The sequence below is a fragment of the Terrapene carolina genome, unplaced genomic scaffold (assembly GCF_002925995.2).
Source record: "Terrapene carolina triunguis isolate 2854851 unplaced genomic scaffold, T_m_triunguis-2.0 Scaffold193, whole genome shotgun sequence".
Classification (NCBI taxonomy): domain Eukaryota; kingdom Metazoa; phylum Chordata; order Testudines; family Emydidae; genus Terrapene; species Terrapene triunguis.
Window position 1 is genome coordinate 6,607,293 of NW_020664544.1, and position 23,652 is coordinate 6,630,944.

Below are 23,652 nucleotides of genomic sequence, written 5' to 3' on the forward strand. Positions count from 1 at the left end.
ATCTGAAGAAGTGAGGTTTTTACCCACGAAAGCTTATGCCCAAATAAATCTGTTAGTCTTTAAGGTGCCACCAGACTCCTTGTTGTTAGTGTAGAAATGACACTTCTGTAAATGCCTTATTCCAAACTGAGGCGATGAAGGTAACGCTTAAAAACCCAGACAGAAAGAAGGATCCTCGTTCCTGACACAGCCCACTGCTCTGCATACAAGGGAATTTATTTTAACACGATGGCCAAAAAAGAAAGACAAATGTCCTCCCCATATCCTCTCCCTAATATATCTTTAAAAGGTCAATCAATCTGTGCTAGTGAAAGAGTGATTATACTAGGGTTTGAACCAAGCATATCCTGGGCAGGCACAACAAACTTTTACTACATAGCTCTGCCAATGCACCTCCGTACTGATCGACAGCTCCCTGGATCATGCTCCTTTCCCCAATACATACCACTTCACTAATCAGAACTAGTGATCGTGGAATTTTTGAGAGGAGCTGGACAGGGACCTTGAACATTCTCCACACGCAAGTCACTAAATAGCCATCAGATTTTACCATTTCCCGGACCTTGAACATTCTCCACACGCAAGTCACTAAATAGCCATCAGATTTTACCATTCCCAACTTGAACTGGATTTTGAGCTAGCAGGCAAACAGCAAAAGCCCCGGTATTCCCTTACCAATCCCCTGAGCCACCCAATCCCTAAAATTAGCTCCATCATAGATTTATGTGCGAGAAAAGTTCTGGCAAGCTGCAGCATAACAGTCATTACCTGGTCCCTTCCTCCTTCCAACAGAGGATGGAAAAGTTCAGCAATGAAGGCTTCTATCTTCCTTTCTCATCAGGCACCTGAACAGAACCTATAACAATTTACAGGAGGAAAATGTGTTTTTTCCATTCATGCATACTTTGTAAAAATAGGGGTATTGTCAATCATCCTAATACTATTTACTGCTGGGGGGGCGGGCGGGAGGTGCAGGGACACATGGGGATGGGGGAGGAGGGGTGGATGAGTGGGGGTGCAGGGACACATGGGGACAGAAGGAAGGAGGGGAGGGGTGGCTGCGGGATGCATTGACACATGATGGGCAGGGAATGCAAGGAAACATGGGGATGGGGGAGGAAGAGTGGTGGGACACACAGGAATAGGGACAGATGTGCCTGAATCAATGGGAGAGGCTAGGGGTCAGACAGGGTCTGCAAGGGGGAGGCTCCCCAACCCCCTAACAATCCCCCTCCCAAAAAACTTCTCCCACCCAAATCCAACAACCCTCCAAGTTCATTCCCAGGCTCCTTCCCAGCAACTACTTCCCTCTCCCTCATTACCCCCGATTCCCCCAAGCCTTGCATGGCTTCTGAGGGGTGCAGGAAATAATTTATTTAAAATACAATACAGAAAAGTATTACTCAAAGTTCTGTATTAATATGCCTAGTAAGGAATCTATTTGTCAAAAAACATTTCCCAAATATTTTTTGTCATCTGTTTTGTTATAGACATATTTGTTGACAGGTATTTTGAAATAAAATTACCAAAATAATTGAAACTGGCGTGATTATATTGTGTTATTTTGACGAACAAAACATGCAGAATTTGAAAATATCATGCATGGATTTTTTTGCACAGAATTCCTCGAGGAGTAACTATTTTAAGAACTATGAAAGTGAGCCAGTGTTGCTATTAGAAGCATGGGAGATTGGAGGCCTAGATGCCAAGTTCCGTAATATTTGAGCAAATTGCTGACCTTCAGTGTCTCAGTTTCACCATCTGTATAAGGTAGTCAAATGATTACCCACTTTTGTGAAATGCTTTGAGATTACCAACTGAAACATTATGGCTAAGTGCAGAATATTACACATTGGAGCACTGCAAATAAAGACTCCCAGAAATAGACTTTCCATTCACTTAGAGCACAGGAAGTCACAGGATCCTGACTCGTACTTCTAAGTGAATATTGACTCTGGAGATACAGAGCAGGAACAGCCTAATAAACCAACTCTAAACATGGTTATATACCGTATGTTGCTTAGAGAGCTCTGCTGCCATAACAACAAGATGCAACTATAACTACAATAAAGCCCTGGCCTTGTTAAATATGGAAACTAATGTCTCATTGGCCACAAAATGCCCTTTGTTCTCAATTCTACAGTTCTTGTCCCTCGGGAGCAGACGACAGTTATTATATCAGGATAATACAGCAATTTTCTAAGCAATTTGCAAAATGCTGTTTAGCTTCACTGGTTATTAACTTCTGCAAAAACTTGAATCAAGTCTTGTCACAGCAGGATTGTCTGTCCCATTTAGCCAATAGTTTCCTGTCAGCACTGACACGTCCAGAGAAGTATGTAACTTGATAGGATGTGCACATTTGCAAGAAGTTAACTTAAGCAACATTCCACAAAAATCATAAGTCACAGGTGTAAGATGACAGGTTTCAGAGTAGCAGCCGTGTTAGTCTGTATCCGCAAAAAGAACAGGAGTACTTGTGGCACCTTAGAGACTAACAAATTTATTAGAGCATAAGCTTTCGTGGGCTACAACCCACTTCTTCGGATGCATATTGAGTGAAACATATCGAGGAGATATATATACACACATACAGAGAGCATGAACAGGTGGGAGTTGTCTTACCAACTCTGAGAGGCCAATTAAGTAAGAGAAAAAAAACTTTTGAAGTGATAATCAAGGTAGCCAAGTACAGACAGTTTGATAAGAAGCAAGTGTGAGAATACTTACAAGGGGAGATAGATTCAATGTTTGTAATGGCTCAGCCATTCCCAATCCCTATTTAGCCCTGAGTTGATTGTGTCTAGTTTGCATATCAATTCCAGCTCAGCAGTCTCTCGTTGGAGTCTGTTTTTGAAGTTTTTCTGTTTTAAGATAGCCACCCGCAGGTCTGTCATAGAATGGCCAGACAGGTTAAAGTGTTCTCCCACTGGTTTTTGAGTATTATGATTCCTGATGTCAGATTTGTGTCCATTAATTCTTTTGCGTAGAGACTGTCCGGTTTGGCCAATGTACATGGCAGAGGGGCATTGCTGGCACATGATGGCATATATCACATTGGTAGATGTGCAGGTGAACGAGCCCCTGATGGTATGGCTGATGTGATTAGGCCCTATGATGGTGTCACTTGAATAGATATGTGGACAGAGTTGGCATCGGGATTTGTTACAAGGATAGGTTCCTGGGTCAGTGTTTTTGTTCAGTGATGTGTGGTTGCTGGTGAGTATTTGCTTTAGGTTGGGGGGTTGTCTGTAAGCAAGGACAGGTCTGTCTCCCAAGATCTGTGAGAGTAAAAGATCATCTTAAGGTGTAAGATGCACACTTAATAGAATTTCAGTTCTACAGAACTTTTCAGCCAGACTGATCTCAAAACACTTTGCAAACTATAACTGATGTACAAGCTGTACAGACAAATCCTTCACCCAACACTGAAATACAGCAACTGCCACATCCCACCCCAGCAGTGTTTAATAATATGCAGGAATACTATACAACAGTTTAGCAAAGGCTTCTTTATCCAATTGAATCTGAAAGAGGATTTAAGTGAGGCAGAATATAACTGCCCACATTAGAATTGGGACAAAACCCCAGAGTTCACACTTTTGCAAAAATGAAAAGGTGCCATGACCACAAATGATCAAGACCTTTCTTTTAGATTCCATAACCTGTCTTCAAATACATCAAATATCAAGATTACAGAATAACATCCAGCTAAAGAACCTTAGAATTTTTAAGTCCTGCAAACATCATGATTTGTTTGGGGTGGAAGGAAACAACCTCAGTTTTTGTTAAGGTTTAGGATTTGGAGGAGATAGGTCACTCATCATCAGTAGAAATAGGGATAACATTTAGACCTTGTCTATGCTGGAAAGGATTTTTCTGGTATAACTATACCAGCAAGGCCCCCCTCTTCCTGCAGGGGAAGTGCAATGTATAGCTCATACCCAGCTTCCCCAACAAATTGAGTTTTACAAGCAATATGACATTTTTGCCAACATACCTGTGTCTACACTAAGGCTTTGCTGGTATAAAAATGCCATAATGGCAAAAGTTTCTAGGGCGGGTCTGGCCTTATCTACAATACCCCATAAGACTGTTGTGAGATTATTATTATTATTTTTTTTTAAGTACTCTGAGATCTTCGTACTGCCATATGGTGCTAATGAAATATAAACAACATTATCAAGTATTATTATAGCAATAAACAAACCTCACAATAAACTTTTAGCTCATTACCTGTTTGCCCATCCCAATAAGAAATCTGCTTAACTTAGTGGGAATTGCGATTTTAAAAATCTAATAACATTTCCCTCCATTTCTTTTAATCTGTTTCGGTATTTGTGACTGGCACACAAACTTTCCATTTGATAGCGTTCTCTCCTGCTCAGGTTTGTAACAGCAGACTATAACAAAATAAATAAATAAATAAATAAATAGTTATTAATATAGATTTTACTTACTCATTCCATTAGGCATATTGCAAAAATTACTGGGTTATGCCTACAATCCACATAGGAAGTATTGGAGATATCCTATCTCCTAGAACTGGAAGGGACCTTGAAAGGTCATCAAGTCCAGCCCCCTGCCTTCACTAGCAGGACCAAGTACTGATTTTTGCCCCAGATCCCTAAGTGGCCCCCTCAAAGATTGAACTCACAACCCTGGGTTTAGCAGGCCAATGCTCAAACCACTGAGCTATCCCTGGTAGGTTTTTTATTATCCTTTTTTGAAAGATGGGGAAACGGAGACATTGAAAGGTAAAGTGACTTTATCACACAGCATCTCAATGCCAGATTAAGGAACAGCAGCGGGTGAAAATAATAAGGGGGGGAACTGGGGTTCTCAATCCTACAATGAGCACTGGTCTGCTAATGAGCTGCTCCATCCACCAACTCACGCTGCCACCCCAAGCTGGGTAAAAAACAACCCCGTTTCCCAGTCCCCTGATACCCCCTGTCCTACCCCGCCTCAGCAGCGGATATTCGACTGAGTCTGGAGGAGACAGAGCCCAGGGATGAAGTCCCATAAGCCCCGGTGGTCAGGAAGAGAGGAGGGCAAGGTGCAGTACGGAGACCACAATACCTAACTCTCCCACCTCCCTGAGGAAAATCATCGATACTCACCGACCTACTCACACCGAATCAATCAATGAAACCAGCAAGGGGCTCTATTGACAGCAGCCAAGATGGCCGATCATGGCCTCAGAGGCAGTCGGGGCCTGCCCTAACCCTAACCCGTCGCAGACACCAGGCTCCTTGGAAAACGTCGTGTCCGACTCCCAAACGGCCCTTCAAACTTTGAGCGTCCATAGGGTCGAATCCTTCTTAATGCCCTAAACCAAGATGGCGGGCAGCCCCCCCGCCTGGCGATGTCAGTGCCCACATCCAAAATGGCTGCCGCCAGCTTCATTGTCAACAGAGCCTGACTCTACCTGTCCGAATCCAAGATGGCGGCGGCCGCTGGCGTGAGGCTCGATCTGAGTCACGTGACGGGGGTGTGGACCGTGTCCCGGCGGAAGCGTGAGGGACCTAGCTGGAAACAGGGGCTGTTGGCGGCGGAGGAGCGGCCTGGCGCGGAGTGACCGTCAGCGAGATAGAACGAGAGACACGGCTGTCACCACGGAGCCCACCGGTGCTAACGCGGCGGCTACCGCCGCTTCCCGGGCCGGGGGCACCGGAGACCAACTGCCTTCGCTGCCCCCGCCCCCACCAAGGATGCCGCGCAGGAAGGTGAGTACAGGGCCGGGCAGGCTGGAAAGGCCCTGGGGAGGGAAAGGGCGGTTAGATCCTGTTTGCCCCCGTTTGCCCCCCACCGAACAGCCCCCTACAGCCATGAAAACCGAGCGAAAATAGCGGCCTTCAGCCCCCTGCACCCGCCCACCTCGCAACCTGAATGGCTCCCCAGTAGGGCCTGCTGAGCACTGATTGGTCACCGCTGCTATCACTCATCGCCCCAACGGTCATCTTTTCCCCTTGCCCCTGTTGGAGCACGTTCCGCCTTCTTGCCTTTCTGATTGGACACCTACTTGGAGTCCTGGTCGTTGATTGGCTCCTCCTTGCGGCACTGCTGGTCGCTGATTGGACGTCATTGCTGCCCGTCTCCGCCCCCTACCGTCACCTCCCCACGCGTGCCTTGTTTCTCCCGTTCGCTCTCCCTTCCCTCCCATTCAATCTGTCCTCCCTGAGTGGTTGGGTCTGTGGCAGCGAGATGCACGCGGATAGGCTGGAATTTCCCGTCAGTCACGCCCTGGGGCCGCGCCTCTTCCTCATTAACATTTCTATTGGAGAGGATTCCTATCCGCCCCGCCCCTCTTCTACCGTGATTGGTTGGAGCAGGCGGGGGCGCGCGCCTGAGGGAGCGGTAACGCAGCGGGGGCAAAACAAAGCGGCGGCGGCAGGGGTACGTAGGGGCGCCCCATCCCCCAGCCAGGGACAGGGGTGTCGCGCTTGATTTAGCCTCCGTTGCTCCCCCAGATTGCCTTGCCCTTCCCCCTCCTCCCCTCTAGGGCACCCCCCGGCCAGGCTTGCCCGACTCCCCACGAGAGCATCCCCACCCTAGAGCCGTGGCTCTCCACCTTCCCTGGCAGGAGCCTGGTCGGTCTTGCGGGCCCCCAAGCGTCCCCTCACTTAAAAACGACTTGCTTGCGAAATCAGACCTAAAACCACCCCAGGGTCACAGCCCCACCAGTCCTGGAAAGTTGCTGCCTCGTGCCTTTCTCATTGTTACCATATAATTATCAAATCAGTCAGTTGGAACATAAAATAGTGTACTTACATTTCAGTGTCTTAGTATATAGAGCAGTATAAACAAATCATTGGATGACACTTTAGTTTCTACTGACTTATCCTATCCTATCTCCTAGAACTGGAAGGGACCTTGCAAGGTCATCGAGTCCAGCCCCCTGCTTTCACTAGCAGGACTAAGTACTGATTTTGCCCCAGATCCCTAAGTGGCCCCCTCAAGGATTGAACTCACAACCCTGGGTTTAGCAGGCCAATGCTCAAACCACTGAGCTATCCCTCCCCCCATGACTTCACTAGTTTTTATGTAGCCTGTTGTAAAACTAAGCAAATATCTGGCTGAGTTAATGTACCCCAGGGAAGACCTTTGCATTGGGCTGCATTAATTCCCCCCGTGCACTCTTCTGTACTACCACCCTGACTGTCTTAGCTCTCCCCATGCTTCTCTCTATGCCACCCTCCTACACTTGGCCTTATTTCTTCCCCCATATTTCTCTCTATGCCATAAACGTACCCCCACCGTGGGTTGCTTTAGCTATTCCTGCTATACCACTCCCACAGGATTGCTTTTATCTCACCCCCTCCCATTCCCCCCTCTACACCATACAACTGTGCACTGCCAAAGCTCACCCTTGATGAACTTCATCAGCTACCCCTTATACTCCCCTCTTTACCCCCTCAGATTCCCCTGAGTTCCTTCACCTTCCCAAATCCCAGGGTTGTGTAGCTGGGATTCCCTGTATATAGGAGCATCTAGAAGACTCAGGGTGATGCACCTGCATTCATCAACCTGCCATGGCATGAAATCCTGCATGTTCACTGAGTCCTGGGCTTTGTTTCACATCACTCCCACTCCGGCCCCCAAACCCTACCCCAGTGGGGCAAGTGGAATGGTCATTTGGTCAGGACATGTAGTCTTGGTTCCCGTCTTTCCCACTGCTAACTCTGCTGGGCCTTGGCTCTGCTGTCTCACTTTCTTGCAAGAGCACGCTTTCAGAGGATAAAGGGGAAGCACTGCTGCTTATGTGTAGTGGTGTAGTGAGAGCCCTGGAAAGAGAGCAGTCAGTCTGGAACCTTTTTGTTAAATTAGGGAGCTAATGTCTGAATTGCTTGAAACTTCAAGTATGTTCTTCTAAAATGAAATTAGTGTCATCTGTAGTTTTATGGACCTGATCTGTTTGCAAAAATCCTGTATTATGGATGGTCCTGTCTGATATCTCATGTTTATTGTACTAAAGCGAGCTTTTCCTCCAGAGCAAACTACCTGGATGCCATTAGTTTGTTTTTGTGGTGTATTGAAATGATCTTTCTAGCATCAAATAGTCTCTTATTTCTAGTATTAATACAAGTATACAAGTAGAAGTGCTCCTGTGCTAATGTCTGGGTCTGTGGTGTTACAGAGGAATGCAGGCAGTAGTTCAGATGGAACCGAAGACTCCGATTTCTCTACAGATCCCGAGCACACAGACAGCTCTGAAAGCGATGGCACGTCGCGAAGATCCGCCCGCGTGACCCGTTCCTCAGCCAGGCTCAGTCAGAGCTCTCAAGGTAAATGCCTTTCTTCCTAGCCCCACCAGACGCAGCTGGCTAGGCAGTCACAGTATTCTTGGCTTGGTAATACTTAAAGGAATTTCAGTGAATCTTTACCTTCACATTAGTTAATCCCATTCATTATTTTTTCTCATTGAATACAGGTGTGCCAGGGAAAGGAACAAAGGCATTGCAAGGATGCATTGCATAAATGAGGGTGTTCAATCTAATGATTAAACAGGGGGTCGGAAGTCTGACCTCCTATCTATTCCCTGATCTGAAAGGTAGTGTTGTCTCGTAGTTAAAGGCACTGACAGTTGGAATCCTTAGGTTCTATTCTTAGCTTTGCCACTGATTTTCTGAGACCTTTAAAAAGTCACTTGACCTCTCTAACTCAGTTTCCTTATGTGTATAATGGATGCTGTCTACCCAATACAAACGTTTGTGATGCTCAGTTTAGTGGTTTTGGTGCACTTAAAGATTCTTAAGCGTGTAGTTATATAGAAGTGCTACGTATCATTCACATGAATGAATGTTCCCAAAATTTCTAAGTCGCTTGAGTTATTTAAAGGAACAGCTGTTTGTATTGTAATCAAAAGAAATGTTCAAAACATGCCTTTGCATAAAGGCCTGGCACACCTGGAATTCGCTGTTCTGTTATGGCTTCATTGTAACCACATCCCTGAAACTGGACCTCAGGGCTTTTTCTCCTGAATTTTAGCTTAGTAATATCACGGTGATGAGAACAGCATATAAATAACTAGACAGAAAGAGGGAAGTTGGTATTTGGAGACTTCAGGCTGCTTGGAGGTGCTCAGAAATGGAAGTTGAGGCTCTGTGCTGTGAGGAGGAGTGTATTTTTAGATTAGTTGAAAGCCTGTTGTGTAATGCAGTGTAACCAATATATTGTGTTAGTGGGGTATATTTTGCAAGTTTCTACATTTTGGCATCTAGACAGAAGGTACGTTTTACTTTTCCACTTCCTCATAGTTGATTTAAGGACTGCTGATCTTGGCTGACAGTAATTAAAAGGAAAAAAACATTTTTTGCTGGAGAATTTGCTGCATGAGAATCTTTATTAAGGGTGGTAATGCTGGAAGGTTACATGCAGGGTCCCAACTCTACTGCCTTGCACCAAAAGCAGCTGTGGTATACAGAGGGCTGATCTAACTAGTAATGATCCTCATCTTCACAGGCAGCTTTTTCTCTTTCTCAGTGGGAGATGGTTTGTAACCATTGGATAAATGATGGAGTACAGAGCAAGTTGACTTTGTGCCTCATTCCTCAGATTGTTGGTGGCTCATAGTATCTGTAAAACTGTGAAAGAGGGCAGCTTAGACGAACAGAACAGATCTCGATGCTAGTAGATGTATCAATGGTGTTGGAAGAGATACCTTGATATTGGGGTCAAGCTGTCAGATGATGTTGAACTTGTAGTTTGGATTGTTGATAGGAGCAGAACCAGAGGTAATTTGACCTTGGCTTTGGGATCAGGCGGGGAGGCAGGTTAGTGATTGGTAGTGGTTGCCCTCAATTACATTGGTTTTTTATTTTTTATTAAACTAGATTCCAGTCCAGTTCGTAATCCGCCATCCTTTGGCACAGAGGAGCCTGCCTATTCTACTAGGAGGGTGACCCGCAGTCAACAACAACCCACCCCTGTGACTCCAAAAAAATACCCACTCCGACAGACCCGCTCATCTGGATCAGAAACAGAGCAAGTGGTCGACTTCTCTGATAGAGGTACGGGAGTGAGGTGTGGCTTTGAGTGCTTGCAGGACGATGTCAGCCAAGTGGTGTGCTTTCTCTCGGAGACCAGCCCTATGAGACTGATGGTTTAATGCAGGGCCCTAAGGATGAGGGTTTGCAGCAGGTGGCTGTGTGTTGTGTGAAGTCACGTAATTCATTTCTTTGTAAGCTTCCCTTCATGCAAATCTATAATGTCTCAACTCTCATTCAGATACCAAAAATGCAGTGGATCATGACGAGTCTCCACCGCGCACCCCAACTGGGAATGCCCCCTCTTCAGAGTCTGACATAGATATATCCAGTCCAAATGTGTCCCATGATGAGAGCATTGCCAAGGACATGTCCATGAAGGATTCTGGAAGTGACCTATCTCACCGCCCCAAGCGCCGCCGTTTCCATGAAAGCTACAACTTCAACATGAAGTGTCCCACGCCTGGCTGCAACTCCCTAGGTAAAGCCAGCTCCAAGATTAGTTCCTCTCCCTTCCATTTCTGACATTGGGCTCAGTAGCCCACGTTTCACAGGACTGAGAACCCCCACTGGGTGGAATAGTATGTCTCAGCAGCATGCATTTTATTGGGATCAGGGTATTTGTTGGGTGGTTGAAATAGAAAACCACTTGGGGGGACTAGAACACGCCAGCAGTACATACTTTTCAGAGGTGTCTTTTAGCCAGAAATAGTTGAGGGTGGTGAGAAGAAAAGCCTCAGAATGGATGGTTACAGTGCAGATTTTTTCCAAGTTTCTTTATCTGCACCCAGATCAGTGGAGTTCTCACGATGCACTATCACTTGTACAAAAAGCTCTGAGTTTACTGCAAAATTCTCTGCAGCGTTGGGCCTGGAAGGTCAATGGAATATTCTTCTAGGTCAGTAGTTGAGATCCAGTCCGTTAATAGTGACTGGATGCTGTGCCACCTGTTGGCTCTTTGGCATATGTGGAAATAGTTTTGATCTTGCTTCAGTTTCCTCCTACACAAACTTCAGTCGCCCCCTTTTTAATAGTTTCTCAGCAGAGAGCAACTGAATGGGCCATGGAGTTTGAAATACCCTTTCTCACTTGAGGTGGTCAGTGCGTGTCAGTGCTGTGACAGGATAGTGTGGAGGAAGCTTGCCCTGCTGCTGTCTGAACTTTACCGGTTCTGTGGACAAATGCAATCCGCACTAAATTCACTTTGAAACAAAATGAAAAAACCCTGTTTACATTGATATCGTGTGGTATTCTGGATGGAACATCGGTGAAATTTGTTGGTTCCAATCCTAGTAAATCCTTTTGGAATTCTTGCACCCTGCAGTGGAGGGGTGAGAGTACAAGGGGAATGGATGTGATGTGACAGGAAAGTGATCTGTCAGAAAGGAGATGGGTCATCAACGTAAAGGCTTGGGGAAAATATAGGGTTCTTGAGGTAAGACCCTTGTTACTGCCAGAAGCAGGATACTTGGAAGGAAGATGAGCTAACATGATAATGTGGTGTAGTGTGTATATTTGGGTTTCCTTTTTGGCCCCTACAGCTTATCTTGTGAATCATGAGATTTCTTCGGCCTGTTTTACGGGTAATAAACTTATTTAGCCCCTCTTTGAAACCCAGCCACAGTGTCTAACCACCTGATCTAAAGATGCTTTAATTATTTGCTTTTTTACTTACTGGCTGTAAGGTTTTTTCTCTGGTTCTCCACAGGACACCTAACAGGGAAGCATGAGAGACACTTTTCCATATCAGGATGCCCACTATATCATAATCTCTCAGCAGATGAGTGCAAGGTAACTTTCTCTCCTCTTCTGTTTTCATTCTGCTTTTACAATACGAGATGTCAAGGCCTGTCATTAATAGCCCAGGGTTAAACTGATGGTTATTATGCTCGAAGTGTAGTCTCACTTCAGACATGAAACAGCAGTGCATATTTGTATCATGGTGTGCATTCTGTATACTGGAATTCAAAGGGGAACTGGAAAAAGACTCCTCACATGCTTTGAGGGCTTTTTTCTGATTTCCAGGTGAGAGCACAGAGCCGGGATAAACAGATCGAGGAGAGGATGCTGTCCCACAGACAGGATGACAACAACAGGCATGCCACCAGACATCAGGTATGCATTCTCTGCATAAGCAGTGTCCCAATTCCAGGTGCGAAACCTCAGTTTGGGCCTTCAAGCTTTTGTGACTAGAACTCTTGCATTCCTCTTCCTGATTCATCTTTGAAATGGGCTTTGTGCTGGGCCCTCGTGCACCATTATCCTCTCCATTGTAATCATGAGATGAGGGTTTGGAGCAGGGGAGGGACAGCTCAGTGGTTTGAGCATTGGCATGCTAAACCCAGGGTTGTGAGTTCAATCCTTGAGGGGGCCACTTAGGGATCTGGGGCAAAATCAGTACTTGGTCCTGCTAGTGAAGGCAGGGGGCTGGACTCGATGACCTTTCAAGGTCCCTTCCAGTTTTAGGAGATAGGATATCTCCAAAAAAAACCCTAGTTGCTGGTGAGAACATGGGATGTGGCTGGCCCTGATTGCTATAGGAAACATCATAATCCACCAATCTATTATAGTTATGCAAAATAGGCTGTGGCTGTTCTGAGAGATTATTCTCTGTTCGTGCTTTTTGAAATGCAGAGCAAATGTGTTTCTACAGAAACGCATTGGTCAGTATACCTTCTGCTAAACCAAAGAGAAGGCCTTCAGTGGTTCATGTTTCTCAAATTTTGGACACTTGGGTTCAAATCTAGATGAGTTTATCTTTCTAACAAGTTTGACCTGAGTCTGTTTCCAAGGAATATTTGTCCACATGATAAAATCCCAAATAGACAGAGTATGGTTCTGTGCATTGGGATTGAGGCGCACTAGCAGGCCTGGGGAAGAAAGAGGACTCTGTCCTTTACATGTCTGCGCTCTGCCTGACTCTAATCTGTGTTCTCTCATGAGCTTTGAAATTCATAAAACTCATTTAAACACTTTTTTTTAATGGAAGATGCAGCTAGCACACATTATCAACCCATTGCTCACGTAACATACTCTATATTCCTTTATGTTGCCTTGTGATTTCATATTGCCTTTCCTAGCTATTGGTGACGAGCACTCAACTGAACGTACCCTTCAGGGGAGAAAGACTTGATGAAAGGGGGAACGCATGGAATGTTGAGTCCTTTAGAACTGAAAGGATACGGGCAATGTTTGAAGTAAGTTAAGTGCATTGACTATTCCTAGCTTCTCTCTTTCAGGCACCGACAGAGAGACAGCTGCGGTACAAAGAGAAGGTAGCAGAGCTGAGGAAGAAAAGAAATGCGGGACTAACCAAGGAGCAGAAAGAAAAGTACATGGTATGACAGCAAAATGTACTTTAGTTCCTTTCTATAGTATGCCACAAGTATATGGAGATTTTGCTTTCCACTCATCCTGCAGAATGCTGGGCAAACAAGGCTGTGGCATTCAGCAGCCCAGGGCTGGCATAGATCATTCAGCGGTTTAAAGCTCCTAATATTTAACTTTTTCAGGAACACAGACAAACCTATGGCAACACCAGAGAACCCCTCTTGGAAAACCTGACTAGCGAGTATGACCTAGAGCTTTTCCGAAGAGCACAAGCACGGGCCTCTGAAGACCTGGTGAGACTCCTAATCCTTAACATGTCTGCTAGCAGCGGCCTTTGCTTTCCCAAGAGCTGAACGTCCCCACAGTCTGCAGTGTTTATGCTGATGAGTGAGAGTGTGTGAGAAGAACCACCTCTGAACTATGCAAAGTGTAAATGGCAGTAGAATGCAGAGTGTAACATGTTCAAAATAAGAGCCAAGTCAGTGGAGTTACACCAGGGCTGACTGTCTTCCTGTATTTAGGTCTTAAAAATATAAGGAGTCTAGAGGTGTCTGACAACAATGAATTTGCCCACAGTACAGCTGGAGCTGTGCATTTCCAGTCTTGGACACTGCAAGAGCTCTGAGGCAAGAGAGTGATTCGGTCCCATTTATCAAGTGCTCATTTGCAGCTTTCCTCCCGTGAGAGAAGATCAATGTGTTCCTGGGCAGAATGGGCAACAGCTTCACACATTGAAACAATAGCTGAGTATTGATTGAGTTGAGAGTTTAAAATGCTCTGCAAGAGGCCAGCCTGTCAGCGCGCTGCCATCCTGGAGTTCAGAACTGTGTCTTAAGCTAGACTGATAAGGGCTTCTTGAGATGCCGCTTCCCACCCCCAAAGCGGATCCAGAAGCAATTTTGATGGTCTCTGGTGGTACCTGGGGGCCACCTTGACCAGAATGGTCAGTGACCCTTTTCCCCTTGTGGGAGGGAGAAAATACAAAGTGGGCATGGAGGGTAAATTTGTTTCAAGTTAACAATCCAAGGTAAGGTTGAGTGATGTGAGGTCCTGGAGATCACAGGCCATACCGGCATGACAAGAAACTTGTTAATATGTGTCAAGCTAGCATGGAGGGCTCCTTGGGGCTTTGCATTTTATAAGATGGCTCTGGAAGAGGCTCACAGAAGGGAAATAAATGTTTGTTTTTCCCTTTCCTTTTTTATTACATTTCCTCTATTCCTTCCGCTGATAGGAGAAGTTGCGGCTTCAGGGCCAGATCACAGAAGGCAGCAACATGATTAAAACAATTGCCTTTGGCCGCTATGAGCTGGACACCTGGTATCATTCTCCCTACCCAGAAGAGTATGCTCGGTTGGGACGCCTCTACATGTGCGAGTTCTGTCTCAAATACATGAAGAGTCAGACAATCCTGCGCAGACACATGGTAAATCCTTGGTGATCGTTGCCCAGCTCCTTAGGTTTGGAGATTGGAAGTATAATGAAAACACGTCAAAACAAAGTAGCTGTTTTGGGCTCGAATAGTCCCTTTGGGAGCCTGCCTGCCTGAATGCTAAGTGCTCTGCACAGCTTTGAAAGGAAGACAGGTTTTCTCAGATTGTCTTAATCCCTGGGCCAGCTGGATGGACCGCAGTGGAGTAGGAGTGGGGGCTGGGAATCCAGTTTCTCATTGTAGCTGAACAGGAATGAATGTTTCCCTGCTAGGAACACTTATTCTGTATCCAAGAGGCTCTTTCTGCTTTCAAAGCAGCTGCTAGAGCAGTATTGTTACCCTAACTTTGAATGTCATTTTCTTGTAGGCAAAATGTGTCTGGAAACATCCACCAGGCGACGAAATTTACCGCAAAGGCTCCATTTCGGTGTTTGAAGTGGATGGGAAAAAGAACAAGGTAACTGGAATTGCAATGGTGGCACAGTCTTTCTAATGCACTTTATATGTCGCCTGCCTTACACTGTAGAGAAGCAGGAGATCATGGCCTCTTTCCCTCTGATTCCAGAAGGGGTGTTAATGCCTACACTGCCCCTTCTCGCAATGCTAGTAGTTATCTTAATGCACTGGATGGTTCTTGCAACAGTGCACCTGAATAATGTCTATCTGCATCTTCCTTGTGGCAGATATTCAGCCCTCCTGCAGGTCCATGGTTCCATCAGCTTGTTCACATACAATTGACAGCAGCTCCTGCACTAGTACTTGTATGTTCAGTTCCCCTTCTGAACCTTAGTGAGGACCCTCCGTTCCTGGACTCATGCCACCACTGCCTGTCTCCTGTTCAGTTACGAGTGCTATAAACTGCAGCGGAGCAACCCAGCTCCATTGCTGGTTAGAGCATTCACAATTGACTAGCATGTAGCGTGTACTGGCAGGTACAACCGAGGGCTTAGTCTAGTGAAGTGGTACAGTTGCCTCCAAATGGCTAGAGCCATAGTGGAAGACCCTTCTAAGCCCTCCTAGAAACTGGATATTGAGGGGTTTTGTTGCCATGGCTAGGAATGAAGCTGTTTTGAGAAGACGCACATTTGGTGGAAGAACAGATCTACTCTAATCTGTATTTTGTTACAGTTCCCATCCTTTCAAAAGTGGAAGGGGTTCTCTTTCAGAGATGCTGCACCATGACAAACAGGTGTGTCAGATTCTCCTTCTGCTTCCAGATCTACTGCCAAAACCTGTGCCTGCTGGCGAAGCTTTTCTTGGATCATAAGACTCTGTATTACGATGTTGAACCCTTCCTCTTCTATGTCATGACAGAAGCTGACAACACTGGCTGCCACCTGATAGGGTATTTCTCCAAGGTCAGTAGAAATCAACCACCAATATATGTAAACCTGTATTAATGCTGTAGCTTAAGACAGAGGTCATCTGTACAAACCCTCACTCCTCAGTTTTCTACAAGTCCCAACATCCAAGTGTCCAGGAAGAGCTAAAATTTCAAAGCTAAACTACAGAAGCTTTTCAGAAGCTTTGCTATTTAGCTTTCCTAATGGCTAGCAAAATCAAACTTTTGCAAAGAGACATTGTTATATTAAACAGTAATTCGTAATCACTTGTATACAAGTTAGCTAGGATCTCTCTGTCTCAAATGGAGATGAATTCCTTTGTGATAAATTTAGATTCATTTTCTAATAATAGTTAGCACTTCTAATGCTTTTTATCCCTAGAGCTTTATAAAGCACTTTGAGATGGGAAAATATCATATCCATTTTAGAGATAGGGGAACTGAGGAACAAAGGTGAAGTGAATTGCCCAAGGCCACACCACATGTCAGTGGCAGAAGTTAGGGTAAAAGCCAGGTCTCCTAGCTCATAGTTCTGTGCCTTGTCTGCTCACCCATGTTGCCTCCTTAATAGACAGAAGTGTCTCTGGACTTTTTCTTTAATGCCTAGTACATCTTTGTGAAGTACACTTCCTAGCTGTCTTTACTTAAATGCAGTTTCTGTGGTGCAATTGTCCTGAGAGAGTAAAAATTGCAGCAAATGAAAGCCATTAGACAGTAGAATAGTCTCCCAAGGAGAGTGTTGGAAGCTCCGTCTCTTAAGCCACCTAAATTATGACTGGATAAAGCACTAAAGAAACATAAAGAAATATCCTGCGTTGTCCTAATGGGTCTCTTCCCTCATTAAACTTTTTGCTAGTGCAGTATGTGTATCATTCTAATGCAGTGTTGACTTTATGTTGCATGTGCAATTAAGAAGGTTGTTGGATTCAGAACAGAGATTGCTGTGCCAGCACTACCCTAATGTCCTGGTTAAATCAACAATCTCTCATGACAGGGCTCTATTTGCCTTCCATCCTACTCCTAGCAATCATGAGAGTGGATGCCCAGTTTAATGGTTAATACAGTAATAAACTCTACGCCAGCTTGGTGGGTGGAGGAAGCTCACATTGAAAGTTAGTTGTCAGGCTGGCTATTGCATTGCTGTTTCCCTCAACTTGTATTGCGTCAGTTGTGCTGCCTTGTTTGGCTTGTTGCAATAGTGATAGACTTGCTGTTTGTGCAGATTGAGACCTGCTGATCTAGTTCCTCCCTCTTCTTGCTTTCAGGAGAAGAATTCTTTCCTCAACTACAATGTGTCTTGTATTCTGACGATGCCCCAGTACATGAGGCAGGGTTATGGCAAAATGCTCATTGACTTCAGTAAGTATATGGAAAAGTTATGGCAAAATCTTTCAGCCGTGTCTGTGAAATGAGGCAAACCCTCTATCTTCAAGAGTTCAGCTTTTGTCTCTAGACTGTATTCCTGCACTGACCTTTGAGAAGCAGAGAAATGCACAGCTGAGTCAGATAAGATTCCTTCAAACCAAGCTTGTACATAATGTATCAGTGCCCTTGACTCCCAGAAGAGCTGTTGAGCACACTCTTTTGCATGTGTGTGCCAGTGGGGCCATTCAGGGCAGGGTTGTAACAGATATGTAGGTGCAGAAGTGGCCATCAAAAGAGGAGCCTTTAGCATGGTTCATATCCAGGTACTGTTACTCCCTTGCAGGGAAACTTATGCTAACAAAATCTGCACAGTTGCCTCTTGTGGTTCTTTCCAAATGTGTCTCAGATCATACTGATGATGCAAGTCAGCAGTATTTCCTGGACTGAATTATAATCGTTCACCACTTTGCAGGCTATAGTTGGTCTGTCTGTATGGAAAAAGACTTCGGAGCTGCTTTTCCAGTGCTACTAATAAAGTGGTATTCAGGAGGCATTGGCTGCCCCAGATTAACTATTTCTTGGTGAACTTGTGCAACACACATGTTGCTTTTTGGGCCTCTGTGATGACAAATCCCTGCAGTTAACTGTAGCTAGTTGACAGTCAGGAGAGAGCCTGGTATACTGTGAGTAAACATCTTCTCTTGCTCGCAGGTTATTTACTTTCCAAAGTGGAAGAAAAGGTTGGCTCTCCAGAACGCCCGCTGTCTGACTTGGGCCTTATCAGCTACCGTAGTTACTGGAAGGAAGTTCTTCTTCGTTATCTGCATAATTTCCAAGGCAAAGAGATCTCTATCAAAGGTGTGTTCTAGTGCTAAATGAGCTTGTAGAGAATTTGTTCAGGAACGTTTCTGTGCTCTTTGTTCTTCACCCCTTTCTCCAAACCTGCGCTGACTGACGTTTGGTCCATTTTACCCTCATGGGTGAGTTGCTTTCTCTTACTGGGGTTCTTAAAGTGGCGTGGCTCCTCTAGACTGTAATGAGATGGGTTTTTGTCTGGCTGTCTCACTCCACTGTTTTTAAAATTAAGCTAGGTTGCTGGGCTTTGAAGACTCTCAAAGCACCCACGTTTATGCCCTTAATTAATTTTGTTTATAAAAAGAAAACCAGTGAGCCATAGGGATCAAAACAGCAGCTTGAAAGTCAGCATCATTCTGAGCAGCTCCTCTGCACAGCTCACTCTCCAGAAAAGCAAGACTGAATAACTAGATACAAATGAGTAATGTTTTACACCTCTGATGCTATGCAGATCTAGTTAATAGGAACACAGCAGGCACATGGATGCTGCTTAGCTCATGTCTATGCTTTCAAAAATCAACTCTTTTCATTGCTGCATTACCCAATGTAGGTGGTGAGTAGTCTCTTGCTCGTTCCCAATAGATCCAAATTGTTTTCTTCTGAGGTTTGGTGCTGGTGGCCAGCTGGGGCCATTTTGCCTCTCTTCTTCTTGTCTTTGTATGAATTGACAGTTGTGTGACAATCCAGTAAATCTTTATAGTTTTCCTCCACAGAGGTCACTATTGAGGTCTGAATAAATGGCATTCAGTCACTGCATATCCCAACTGGCTACAGGGAGTACCAGGAGGTGGATGGTGATTTGTGTTGTGGCTTTCTTTAGAGGACGAAATGCATCGCTAATTTAGAATATTAATTTCAAAAGGGAAAAACTATTTGGCTAAGGAGAAATTTCCGAAAATTTCTAAAAATACTTCGACTATATGCAGTGATAGATACGTAGACTTCATTACTAGCAAATTGTATAGAAACTAAGGTTCTCCAAAGTTCTTTACAAACAGTTAAGCCTCACAGCCACCCCTTGGGCGATAACAATTATTCCCATTTCACAGGTGAGGGAAGTGAAGCACAGAGGTGATGACTTGCCTACGGTCACATAACAAGTCAGTGACACAACTGGGAATGGACTGTGGGCGCCCAGTACCTGCTCTGACCACTAGATAACACTGCTTCCCTAATCATTGACCAAGCTGAAGCAGAGGAATGAGTATTGTCATTAAACTTAAAAGATCTCAGTATTGGCAAGGCATCTTGTGGATATAATTATGAAGGGCGGGCACGGCATAACATGAAGTTGTATTCGAGAACTAAACAAGTACGACAGCTGCAGTCTTGAGGGAATTCCTTGGTGGTCTGGCCTGCTGCCTTCTAGCCTCTTGTGGACCGTGATCTTGTTTTTCAGAAATCAGCCAGGAGACTGCAGTGAACCCTGTTGACATCGTTAGTACTCTGCAGGCACTTCAGATGCTCAAGTACTGGAAGGGAAAACACCTGGTGTTAAAGAGACAGGTAAGACTTCTGGTGCTGCACCTGCACGTTTCATTGCTTACAGTTCAGCTTTGTGTGTTGGGTCCATAGGATAATATCTTATCTTAATCTACATTCCCTATGCCTTGTCTTGGGTTTTCTTGCGCTTTGATTCTGGTGAGGGAACTTTTTAATCTTAAAGCGAAACAAAATATCTGATAAAGTTTCAGGTGGGTCCCCAGTCTGATTTTTTTTCCCTCCTCCCCCCAACTAGTGTAGAAATCCTCTGCTTTTTAACCACCTTCTGTGCTGTTTTTTGACATAGGGAAATTCCATTGCTAGTCTTAAGCAAGTAAATCCTCAAACCCAGCTCCCCTCTTCACTGTTTTTTTAATTTCCCCTTTCTGGGGCTGTCACCTGTAGGTGAAGACAGCCTGACCTATGTTATCAGTGGAGTTCCTAAAAAGTAATATGGGCTGCTCCATTCACAACGTGTCATCTCTGTGATACCAAGCAGATGGTGCGCAGGTCATCTCCAGAGTGTTGGACTCACATGTGGGTTGTCCAATGGATAATTCACATCAGTTATTCTCTTTGGTTTAACCTGCCCTTTCATGCTCTCTTTCTCAGGATCTGATTGACGAATGGATAGCCAAAGAGGCAAAAAGATCAAACACCAATAAGACAATGGATCCCAGTTGTTTGAAATGGACCCCTCCCAAGGGAACTTAACTGGCCATCACTCCAGAAGCCAGTGAAGAACCCCAGCAGTAGGAAGTACCCTAGGGATCTCTGTTGTATCTGTTGCTATTGTGATTGGCTGGTACAGTACCCTCCAGGAAGATCAGTTCCCCTTGGTACTGTTCTGGCCCAGATCTTTTGTGCACACCACAGACGCTGGTTCTGAGGAACTTTATGTTTCGGCCTCAATGAGGTTGCAAGGATTGGATCTGTATAGGACCCAAGCACTGGCCCAAGGAGTTCTGATATCTGGTACTGTACCTGTCCAGTCACTGGTCCTACCCTCACGTTCTTATTCCAATGAGGTTGTGTCGTGTCCTATAATCTGTTTGTGTTCCTTCCTGCAGGCACTCTGCTTTCTAAGTAATGGACAGGACAGCTTCTGTGGCCTTTGAACAAGGTCTACAAATCTGTTCTCCAAATTATTCCATCAACGTTTTGTTTGGGGAAAGGGTTGTAAATCTGCATCCAAGCAGGTTCCCAACATGCTGCCAGTTTACTGACTTCAGCATTGTTATAACTAATCCTGTCTGATGAACTTCCTTACCCCATGTATCAATTAGTTTCAGTAAGACAGCATGACACCTCTTTAAAGAGAGCTTCCCCACATAATATACCAGGTCTTCGTGTAACAAAAACTGACTGCTAATATTGTACACTCTGAAGCTTGCACAACTTGCACCTGTCAGTGAGTGCTGTGATCATTGGTGTTACCCTGGAAGAGTCCAGATTAATAGTGTGAAAGCACTGTGATGTGACATACTGTTACAGAGTAGCCCTTTTGGGTGTGGCAGGCTCTCCTGAGGTTAGTACGGTATCATGGCAGTACAGGCCTCTTAGGTCAGATATCACTGGTTTCCTGTTGCTGGAGTTGGTGGTTTCCTTTACACGTATAGAAACAAGTTTAGTGTATTTCAACTTAGTCGTTCTCCTAAAACAGTCTTTGAATTGTAGCTTTTTGAAAAGACTCTCTCTATATTAAAGGAATAAAATATTAATTTCAGGTGAATTTTTGATATCCTTGTCCAAACAGCCACAGAAAGTCTATAAAGCAATATCCTCAGTTGTTGGATTGTCTAAAGCATACATTCTGTGCATCAGCAGCGGCTCCGGCTAGCTGTATGGATGGTTGCTTTTCTGTTGACAGTGCATCCTGTCTGTTCTTGTAGAACAACAGTGACCCCCCCCCACATACACACCCCTCTGCACCACCAAAAGAAACCTCCGTAAAATGGCTTTCAAGTATAACCACTGTCCTTGTGCCATGTGTTTCCTATCTATCTCCTGCGAGGGGACAGGTGTGAGGTGAGTGATAGCTGCATTTAGACCCTTCCGATGATCTCTTGTTGTGTGGTGTCTGAAATGAAGCTCTTACCCTGTGCCGGTAAGTAAGGGCCATTTCTTGTTAATCACTGACCATTCCCAGTGTGGAGAAGTTCTCTACGGGCCCTTTCATGGTGGGCTGTGCCTTTTTCTTTGCCCCCCTAAATAAATAGATCTCGGCACAGGATTTATATTCTTGTGGGCATTACTGAGGATTGCTGTCAAGTGCCCTTGGATCCTACGTTGTAGCTGAAGACCTACTCTTGGAACCATCTGGCAGGGTGGAACTCTGGGGAGTGGGGAAGAAGGCCAGTCATGTACACAAGCTAAACCCTGTTCCCCTGATGTGGTAGAATGTGCTATTCCTGTATCTACTTCTCAATAAAGCATGTTCTCTGCTCAAGTCGTCAATTCCTTCCTTTTAGTTTTCCTGAGCAGTGGGGATTTAAGGTGGCTCTTCCGTCGAGTGAGACTGCTTTTCCATTCCTAACGTGTAAGATACTTTAATTTTGAACCTGCCTTTATGCTGTCATTGTAATGGGGATAGTGACTGAAGCAGCCTTCAGGTTGGCTGTGTTTAAAAATGTCCTAGATCCTGTATTAGCTTTGTTTAGAAATGACTCTGCGGTGGATGGCGCTGTTGGGAATGTGCAACTCTAGCAGGTACAGTAGCCCTAAGACCATACCTCCAACGTCCATACTTCATACCAAGCTGACTGTAGGGGCCACCCAAAGTTGTTGTAAGAAGGGAGGAGCTTCCTCGTTGTTTACCCTAGCTGTTCTTCCATGACCAAGGCACCTTTTAGTCTCCTGTTCTCTGCCGTGGCACACAGTTTAGTCTCCTGAGGACTGGAATGCTTTAGTCTAATGGAAGTCTTCGGGCTTAATATAGGGGTATCTGGCTGATAATTAATGAACTGTGCTATAGACGTAAGATTGGGTGATCTAATAGTCCCTTCTGGCCTTAAACTCTTTGAAACAAGACCTATTTCTTCCTCCCCAGGAGAATTTTGAAGAGCTAAGTCTCTATCTTTTGAAGATCAAAAGTTTGAAGTTCAAGGCAGACCTCAAAGATTTTGAGCCTTTGCTACAATGTCTGATTTAAATTGGAAGCTAATCAAACTGCTCTGGTTCCATCTCTCTCCAGAGATTCACTGTGGGAAGCAAATCACCCTGGATTCTCCTTTTTTCTGCTCTCCTCTCTTACACTCTGGTTGGGATGAGCATCTGTGCACCTACCCTGTGTTGCCATGTGTTTCTGTTCCTCCATGAAGAGGAAGAGCCTTTGATCAGCAAGGAGAATATGTGAAACCTTGATGAGTACATTGCCAAATAGCTCTGCTGGCATCATTCCCCCCCCCTTCTCCTAGAGTAGAAGGGTTGGAGATTAGAAATAAGGGAATGTCTCACCCCAGTGAAGTCTGATACTCTTGCCATAGAAAACGACTATCGTGGAGAATGTGGCAGAGAACCATTGATCTTGGTAGCTGTACCAGTACATCACTGCCCCATTTATTAGACTACAGGAACCAGAGGAAATATTAATGTGATGCTCAAGGTTTCTGTGAGGATCACGCTGTATTTGTGGGGATGTAGAGGGGAGCGTCTCTCTCAACCAGCAGCAGTATGTATCTCTTGAGAGGAAGATGGTGCTGAGACACACTAGGCTGCTATTGATTACTAGGAAATTCTTCATACTCTTAATGGCTGAAAGTTTACTGAATGCAGTAGCCTCCCAATTACACTCTGTACCTTAGACTACAGAGTACTATGGCCTAACCTACCAGAGCGATGCACCTCATTATAACACT

The 23,652-nt window shown here is 45.0% G+C and overlaps 1 protein-coding gene across 2 annotated transcripts; it reads left to right on the top strand.

Annotated features, from left to right (window-relative positions):
• The first annotated feature begins 5,646 nt into the window (after nt 1-5,646).
• KAT7 (lysine acetyltransferase 7) lies at nt 5,647-21,516 on the top strand. Of its 2 annotated transcripts, XM_024199414.2 has the most exons (15): nt 5,647-5,729; nt 8,141-8,288; nt 9,837-10,013; nt 10,231-10,470; nt 11,698-11,780; nt 12,015-12,104; nt 13,229-13,327; nt 13,502-13,612; nt 14,554-14,745; nt 15,119-15,208; nt 15,969-16,109; nt 17,359-17,452; nt 18,170-18,316; nt 19,713-19,819; nt 20,408-21,516. In XM_024199414.2, the coding sequence occupies exons 1-15, from the start codon at nt 5,715-5,717 to the stop codon at nt 20,507-20,509; spliced, it is 1,836 nt and encodes a 611-aa protein (XP_024055182.1). In that variant the 5' UTR covers nt 5,647-5,714; the 3' UTR covers nt 20,510-21,516. The 2 variants fall into 2 exon arrangements, with proteins under 2 accessions (XP_024055182.1, XP_024055180.1); XM_024199412.2 differs by lacking the exon at nt 5,647-5,729 and having other exon boundaries at nt 8,117-8,288.
• The last annotated feature ends 2,136 nt before the right edge of the window (nt 21,517-23,652 follow it).